General features: G+C 34.4%; 1 protein-coding gene across 2 annotated transcripts in view; it reads left to right on the plus strand.

Annotated features, from left to right (window-relative positions):
* The window catches only part of LOC145670286 (uncharacterized), a 46,953-nt gene extending 40,487 nt beyond the window's left edge, over positions 1 to 6,466 (plus strand). For both annotated transcript variants that reach the window (XM_081738731.1, XM_081738732.1), the window contains exons 2-4: positions 930 to 1,095; positions 3,968 to 4,085; positions 6,113 to 6,466. In XM_081738731.1, the coding sequence (XP_081594857.1) occupies positions 942 to 1,095; positions 3,968 to 4,085; positions 6,113 to 6,176 (336 nt within the window). In that variant the 5' untranslated portion in view covers positions 930 to 941 and the 3' untranslated portion in view covers positions 6,177 to 6,466. The remainder of the gene's footprint in view (positions 1 to 929; positions 1,096 to 3,967; positions 4,086 to 6,112) is intronic.
* The last annotated feature ends 3,148 nt before the right edge of the window (positions 6,467 to 9,614 follow it).

A 9,614-nucleotide genomic window follows, 5' to 3' on the forward strand; every position in this document is an offset into this window, starting at 1 on the left:
CACTGCTATTGACCATATACCACGCAACAGCAGCAGCCACATTATCTTCTTTTCGCTAACGACTTGCGATCCTCAGCTGACTACTTGAACGAAGGCATTCTCGTTATCTACTCACGGAAATGTCGCTAGGGACAGTTAGAGAAGTCGAAACGTAGCGCTTCCGAGCGACTTACGTCACATCTCGATAGCCATCTCACGTAACGACTGATCCAGAATAACCCCCCAGATCACACTTAAGCTGTAGATCCACGTTTCATATAGCCTCGATGTTTATAGGGGCACTTGACTCCAAATCAACCAACCAATTTAGTTTTTTTTTTTTCCTTTTCCCTATATATTGAAGATTTTTCTTAGCACAGTTGCTTCATGTGCTAATGTTACATTATATACAGTAATATTCATTAAAACTAGTAGTTTCCCTTGTGTGTTCGAGCCTTTGATTTTAGTATACTTTAAGCTTGGTCAGTGCCTTAGTCTGTATCAGACTTTTCACGTTTTAATTCAGCATCCTGATGTTTCTTTTAATATTGCCTTGAGTCTCTTGTTTGGATGTTGTATTCTATATTTCACACTGTTACAAAATATGTAGCAAGCCCACAACCAAAGGGGCTAGGGATACTGGCCTCCAAATATCGTGTGGCCCCTTAACATAGGGACCTTTACTGTAGGAAAATATAGATAGACCTTCAGTAAACATAGTCATTTTGCACCCCTAACTTTTCCTATCTCCCCAATTTTTTTGTGACCTGCTGTGGGCTGCTATATAGCTATTCGACGAAGGACAACGTAAGCTACATTTAGGAACGAAGCTTTTAAGTGAATACTGACAGATAGATACTTCGTTAGTTGCTAATATTTGCACATTGTTAAATGTTAACTGATTAGTAGTAGTAAGTTCTATTTCAAAAGCTTCATTCTGTTTCCTACAGAGACAGAAGTTAATGGAAATAGGAGGAAATAAGGTTCCAAACATTATCCGAGGGATATGTCGAAAACTCCTCACAGACCAAATAGCTTCTAACTTTAGTTGTGTCGGAAGGAAAGGAAAGAAATCTCTCACGAAGACTTATCCCAATCTGAGTAAACTTTTAATTTGTAAGTATTAATTACTTTTGCTTTTACTTTGTGAAAAACACAGCTTTAGAGAATGCAATCTAACTTCATTTCTCTCATTCCATTTAATTTGCGAAGGGATTTTGTTATACTGCTTCAATGGACCAGAAGTCAGTGACAAATATATTTGTAATATAACTTGTGGAATTACATTACACATAAAAATAGAAATCTTAGTTGTTTAAAAGACCTAGGCTTCTGAGAACATCAATTTTGTAGATGTCTCCTAAGTTTCAAAATACATTTACAAAAGATGAGAGATCAGTTAGCCAAAAATGTGTCAAGTGGCGTAACCAGAATGTTTTTCCCGGAGAGGGGGGGGGCATGGCTCCTTACTTCTGAAAATTGGAAGAACCTTTTAGAAGGCCTTCATATAATGCTTTTATAATACCTTAAGTTCCGCTTCCCCTGCCCTCACGTCCACGTTCACAGTAATAATAATAATAATACAATAGAATCTGTAAAGATTCCATAAAGAAATCATGGTCAGTAGTTGGATCTCTGGACCCTTCATTTTAGTAGCAAACACACCACCAGCAAATACTCGAAATTAAATGAAATACTGTACTTTCTCACGTATAAGTCGCACTTTTTTTTCGGAACTTTTGGATCCAAAAGGTGGTCGTGTCACACAATAGTGTCTTTTTCCTTGCATTTTCCACTTTGTTGTTTTCGCGCAACATGTCTGTCAAGTTTCTAGCTTCTTGCCTTTGTGCTCATTGTTAGCCCAACACGTAACAAGATACTAGTAAAGTAGTTAATAATACGTGCTTTTGGTGTTTCTGTGCGGACTTGTTGTGGTGCTCATTGTGGATTTTTTTTTTTTTTTTTTAACACATCAGGTTACGTTTTCCAAGATATGGCTGCAAAAAGACATTCGTACAATGCTGAGTTCAAGTTAAAGGTTACCGGATGAATAAAACTTGGTGCAATTACTTTATGTATAAAGTATCATTTTTCCTAAATTTCGAATCCGAAAATCATGGGGAAGAATGGATCTAATTTAACGTCCCAGGTTTATGCACCAAGGCTAAGTGTGATTGTGATTATGATAATGAGAATTGAAGGAAATCGTGGAATGAAGAAAGTGAGAGGAAACGGTAGAATCTTAAGAAAACCTACGCACACGGTGTTTGTTTATTAATTACAAGGCTCACTTGGCGCGAGTTGGGATCGACCCAGGGTCCACGTACTACAGGCAAATGCTCTACCACTTAGCCACTGCGGTCCCTTAGCAAAATACTCGAGCTTTTTTAAATACGCATACAGTGATTATAAATTAACTGAGAAAATTTTGTGGATTAAGTTTCACACCTTCAATAACTTTCACGGTTTTCTCTTTGCTACTCATACCTCTGGATTAAATACAATAACACGAGTTAAAATTTTGTTCTTGTCAGTATTTCCACGCTCGCTCTGCAAATGTAACGATCTATCCTTATCAAGGGTTCACACCCTCGCCGAAACTAATTTTAATGTAGAAAGTAGAGAAAGAAACGGAACCAATTAAATTGTTTGAAAAGAAGCCTATCAGGGTTGAATAGCAACGATTAAAATAAATGTAACGGAAGATGTCGAATAGTCACTTTTGAGTGGGTAATATATGCTTGTCCTTGTACGTAGAAGTTCAACAATCGCTTAAGATTAGAACCTTAAGGATACCGCTTCTTCTTTCTGTTGTTTTTTTTTACAATACCTGAATACAGGAGTTTGCTCTGAGAATCTTAACTATTCAAACATTAATATGTCATAATACTGGCTTTTCATATATATATAAAGAATAACTTATTACGTCAATAATGTTAATTACTTGAAACAGTACAAAAATAGTTTACATTAATGAAGCTATTCAATTAAAGAAACGTATAGCGCAAGTTGAGAGGTTTCTATATTACCCACTATCACAGCGGTCCAGGGATTTTATTACATCCAGGCATTAGATCATATTTTTAAATAATCGATGGGTGGACGAAATATAGTCACTAAGTGGGTCAAATGCAAACACCACTAAAATGGTTATGCGTAAATTTAGGTAAATTTATTCCATTATTCTCGTCCAGTAAAAAGAATCAGAGGGTCAGCTTTGGTTTGAGGATGGCCAGGCCCCCCTGGCCCCCTCTAGTTACGCCTATGGTCAAGTAATGCATCGGTACTCTACCTGAATATTTTAATGATTCGAATAAAAAAATACCCTCTGTCAATTATCATCTCTAGTTTAGAATGTCGCGAAACCTGGTAATTATAAACAAAATCATTTCAAAAAGCTGTACTAGTTAAATTACTGCTCCAAATTTAAATTTCTTTTACTTGTAGTAACCATGTAAGAAAGTATGAAAAACTGTACTGCAGCAATAATAATTTTTTTTACTTGTAAAATGTTAACAGTAACTATGTAGGAAAAGGCATCAAACGTATATTATGTCCATTTCACAAATGTAAAATTTATATCAAATTAATTCATATTTAATATTGATGTATTTGTCTTTTACATATACAAGCGTTTCACTAGAATATCTTCGTAGTTCCTAATATGTATTATAATTTATATTCTTTGCTTTAGTTTTTTTTCCTAACGTTCCTTGGTTATGCCTTGGTGGTTAAGGAGACTGGGACCTATTGATTGTAGTGAAATCCGAACCACTTTTTTTTCGTTCAACTGTACCCCCACCGGGAATCGAACCCAGGACCACGCGCACAGAAGGTAAGCGTGCTAGCCATTAGACAAAGCGGGTGTCTTCTTCCCTTTAGTGGTATTTGTGTTTTAACTAGTAAGTGTGTTACTTTTAGTACATTAATTTAAAAAAAATGTATTTTTGAGGATCTAAATTTAAAATTTATTTTGTTCACTGAACAGCTTCTGTCATGGAAAAGAGGATAGATGGGGTGACGGAGGCATTTATAATTGATGTAGTTGGAAGGTGGTTATCTCAAGCTCCTTTTCGAAGAGAACAAAGCCGAAGGAAAAACAGCATGTAAGTATATATTTTGTTGCCTAAATTAGTATGCAGAGGGGAAAAATTTTGATTATAGGTAGTTACGTTGGTGAGAAATTTAATAGAACAATTCAATTACTACTAAAACAAAACATATACTTCTGTAGTCGCGAGTGTTCTAAACAACTCGTTACCAGCAATGTGGATTTCAAAGTATCCATGTAGCAGCGCCTGTTCTGTTGATGGTTCTGGCAGAGAAATCTATTGTATTCAGAATCTCGGGAACATTCTGGAAGCAATAGCCACGAAGTTCCTTCATCTTGACGAGATGTGGACCCGGTCGTACGATTCTCACTCAAACATCATTCCAATAAGTAGTGTTTAACGTCCCAAAGTTATGCACCGAATACTGAAGACGGTGATGATGAGAAATGAATGAAGAAAGTGGGAGAGAACGGGAGAACCCCGAGAAAAACTCACGTATACGGTGTTTGTCCACCACAAAGCTCACTTGACGTGAGATTTGATCAAACCAGGGACCCTGCACACTAGAGGTGAACGCTCTACCACTGAGCCTCGCTGCCTCTACATAATGAATTCATTTGTACTCTTCTTGTTTACAAACATAGACGAGAAGCTGACAAGTTGAAACTGCAAAAATGCAGTCGTCATAGAGGTGTTTATGTATAGAACGAGGTTTAGGGAGACGGTGATAATGAACGAAATGGAGGAATGAAAAAAGTGGGAGGCAACGAGAGAACACCGAGAAAACCCTCGCACATGGTCTTTGTCCACCACACAGTTCACTAGTGCGAACTGGGTACAAACGAGGGTCCCATTCATTACTGTTTGTTTATACAAATAAGTACGTATGCATATGTTAGGAATTTTATAGCTTTTGGCAAAAGATTTTTCTAGTAAGAAAATTGTTAAGTGCTGGCGCCGTTTACTTGAAAATTGAATATTCCATAAATTTCAAGACAAGAGATGAGTGTTACAGATTAATAATTGAAAATGTGCAGAGACATTGACTAAACCGCAACACAATATATGTGTGGAAAAATTATTTTCACGTACTATTAGCATTGTTGTAACCTCCCATTTTCTGTATTGCTAGTGTTCGCAATCCCAGCTTCTGTTTCCGACTAGTACACAGATTTTCTGGTGTTAACTGAACGTTGTGATGGAGATTGTAAATTACCGGCTTGTCGTACTATCGGCAAGGAATTTTCATAAACGGAAATTCCATATGATGATTACGTCCGTTTCACCGCAGCGGAGTAGTTGATTCAGCTGAGAGACAAATGAAACCAAATACTCGCAAACTCACTGATCAACAAACAAACCAGCAATACTAATCAATGCAGCAGTAGGTTAGATTACCTGTCAGCCGAATGATTTTAGCTCTTCCGTGCGTTTCCCTAAAACTTGTGGAGATGTTTTGAAAGACTTTATCTTCTTGTTTTCTCAAAACCTAAAACACTTCAAGATAAATAAAATTATATCTTCAGACTTTCCCTATAATTGTTCAACACAAAGTGTGAAATCAATCTTTTTCGTTAAAATGTATTTCCAACGTCACTATTTATGAACCATAAGATGTTTCCATAAATCCGGAATTTGAAGATTTAATTCCTTTCGGAATGTATATGAAAAGGATCATAACTCAGGACTTTTCTTTACGTCTTTGTGCAGGAAGGTTATGAAGAACGGAATATAATCGTATTCTTATATATGAGCCACAACCTAAGCTTGACTGTTGTGTACAATTTGCTTGTATATGGTGTACAATTAGAGTATGCACAGTCATTCATGTGAAACAATTTCAGATCACATTGTCTTATTGCCTCTTCCCTATACATTGTGTTATTGCCTTTAAGAAAAAAATATGAGTACAAAAGCAAACCTTTAGACTCTGACGTTACTAGTTTTTTGAGATAGGATAATAGATACAATGACATCCCAAATGTTGGAATAGGAAAAAATAAGTACATTTTTTTACAGCTTAGTTTCAGCATAATAAAGTTTATTGAATGAATTTAATTTTCTTCTAATTTTGTATTTAGGCTAACGGAGAAAGGAACAGCAGAGGCACAACCTACTAACGAAGAAAATCCTGTTAATGACTAAAGTGATTTTATACATACCAACAAACATTTTGAAATTATCATATAAAAAGAAAAATTGAGAAGAATAATTAATAAGGATTAAGTGTATATAGTGTTAGTGATGTGAAAAATGTGGTTCAAATGCTCCGTGGAGCTAAATATTTACTTTACTAAACTTATTGTTAAACACATTGTTTCTGAAATGAGAGATTATAGTAATATACAATCAGAGGGATGCTGATGAAAGTAATTGGTACTTGTAAATTTGTAAACTATATATTTTTATGCAATAAATATCCATAAAGCATTTCAGTCAGCTATATTATATAAAACAATTATTTGTCTTTTGGATATTATTTTTTTTACGCTTAATAAATATTCACAGAATATTTAATACTAATAAAATTTCAACATTCAGTGAATATTTAATAAGCGCTCAAAACAATGAAATATTTGCAAATATTTTTTCAATTATATTACATTAATATTTAATAAACTTATGTAAAATATTTCTTTTTGGCTTAATAAATATTCATAGAATATTTCATAGTGATATAATTTAATATTTAATGAACAGTCAAAAATAATAAAGAAATAATATTTGCAAATATTTTTTCAATTTATCAAAAATATTACACGAATATTTATTAAACTTGTGAAGAATATTTCTTTTTCGCTTATTAAATAGTCGTAGAATATTTCATAGTGATATAATTTAAACATTCAATGAACAGTTAAAAATAGTGGAAAATAAATATTTGCAAAATTACTTCAATTTATCAAAAATATTACATGAATATTTATTAAAATTGTGAACAATATTTCTTTTTGGCTTAATAAATATTCATAGAATATTTCATAGTGATGTATTTTCAACATTCAGTGAATATTCAATGAACTATCAAAAATAATGACAAATAAATATTTGCAAATATTTCTTCAGTTTATCAATAATATTACATGGATATTTATTAGGTTTGTGAACAATATTTCTTTCTGCCTTAATAAATATTCATAGAATATTTCATAGTGATATAATTTCAACATACAATGAACAGTCAAAAGTAGTGCAAAATAAATATTTCCAAATATTTATTCAATTTATGAAAAATATTACGTGAATATTTATTAAACTTGTGAACAATATTTCTTTTGGCTTAATAAATATTCATAGAACATTTCATAGTAACATAATTTCAATATTATATAAATATTTATTTAACTTGTGAACAAAACTTTTTCTTGGGTGATTAAATATTCATAGAATATTCATGATAACATAATTTCAATATTCTATGAATATTTATTCAACTTGTGAACAAAATTGATTTTTGGGTTAATAAATATTCATAGTAACATAATTTCAATATTCAATAAACATTCAATGGGCGGTCAAAAATAGGCCGATTTTCAACATTCTATAAATATTAGCAATTCAAAGGAAACAATATTCAAAAAATATTATTTCAACTTTCAATGCTGTTAGGGGAGTTCCGAGACATCTACGATCATGCCAAAAGTTGAACACACACCCTTTCTTTCCGCGTGGTTCGGTTGCAAATTCGGTAGTGTTCATTAAACGCCAGTGTAGTGTTCATTATAGTAATACACTATAACTAACCTAGTAGGACTGTTCCTTGGACAATCACCATAGAGGAGGCCAGTTCAAATCTTTAATAGAGGTGCAAAATGCACTTGATACCTTCTTCGCTTCACGGCCCACCAAGTTCTACAGCGATGAAATCCATGGCCTAAAAGTACGTTGACAGAATTTCGTCGGTGCTGATGGGGACTATTATAGAATTTCCAGTTACAACTGTGTTAAAAAGAAAAATTGCTCTTACACTGTATCATACTTTTCCGTAATAACTTTGTTTCGTTACGTATATTTTTTCTTTGAGTGTTCTTAAGAGAAAGAAGTTTGTAACTAATATTTCTTTAAAATTGTATGCAAAAGTAATGGGAAATAATGATGATATAAGCAAAAAAAAAAAAAAAATCAAAGCAACTTTCATCTCCTAACAACATAGTACTGCAAAGTTCTTAAATGCTAATTAACTCAGGATTTTACATCCAAATTAAATTAAATGAAATTTTAAGTTTTACGTCCCACGATTATGCCGGCTAGGCTAAAGGAGACAGTGATGAGAACTGAAGAAAATGGTGGAATGAAGAATGTGGAGGAAACGGGATTACCCCAAAGAAAACCCACGCACACGGTGTTAGTCCACCACAATGTTCACTTGGCGCGAGTTGGGATCGAACCAAGGACCCCATGCACCAGAGGTGAACGCTCTACCACTGAGCCACCGCGGCCCTCTACATCCAAGTTAAGTTGCAATATAACAATTCTCGTTAGAAAATCCAAATCGGCAATGTGAATTGAAGATTGCCCTATACTTTAGACAGCATGAAAAAGTGTAAAGAGCATAACCTAACTCTGTGGCCGAGTGGGTGTCCTCCCCCTGGTCTAGTGGCCAGCACGTGAGCCTTTGGTATACGGGGTCCCGGGTTTGACTCCATGTGGGAGAGCTTTCGAAATTTCACTGTCCTCGATGTTTTTGTGCGTGTGTCCCAGTCGTTCTATGTTATTGAAAAATCAAGTTAAACAAGTAAAAAGCGAGTAAAAGTAAGTAGAAACGTACTAAAAAGTAGATAAGCAAATTAATGAGGCACGTTCGGTGCATCAGTTAACTTTAGAAAAAAGTGGATTGCGAGACAGGTTAATAAATTACATGTCTTCTACGCGGCAGTTCGAGACCACCGTAATCCTTTCAATCTTTTTTTTTTTTTTAAATCCATCTTTCTAAACATTAGCACACACTACATCAGTAACAATTTATATTATGATAGCCTATACCATGAGCTTTAAAAGGAAAAGTGCAATCACTCATTAATTATTACGTAGTAAGATTTCAATAGGTTCAGTGCTTGATCTGTGAATGTTATGAAATATAAATTGTTTTTCTTTATTTTATGATGGTTAAGGATGCGAATATGTGTGGTCACAACTTGCGCTTCCAGAAGCCTCAAGTTCACGCCCAATAAAATAGCATTTCTGCATTACGCACCTATTTCAACAACTTGCAATAGATTTATTTATCATGAGATAAATCCTCCACGAAATGTTTGCTGTATTGGATACTGTATTTCTGACGATGCTTCCATTATCAGATATGTAGTTTCATTAAACGTAGAATTTCATAAGCCAAAACAGATGAAAACTTTATCATTCTTTTAACTTTACTTGAGTTGAGTTGATTTTGAGTTTAACGTCCCTTTCAGCAGCGAGGCTATATGAGACGTGGACCTACAGATTAACGTGGGATCCGAATCGCATGAGGTCCCACTGGGAATCAAACTCGGCACCGTAGCTTCACTTGAATTTGGACACAAACGCTCTCAAGCGGGTTTAAGAGGGTGCACTTACTTGCCCAGAGTTTTTAAATGAATGCATTTT

This window comes from Thermobia domestica, chromosome 14 (genome assembly GCF_964235325.1).
Source record: "Thermobia domestica chromosome 14, izTheDome1.hap1.1, whole genome shotgun sequence".
Taxonomy (NCBI): domain Eukaryota; kingdom Metazoa; phylum Arthropoda; class Insecta; order Zygentoma; family Lepismatidae; genus Thermobia; species Thermobia domestica.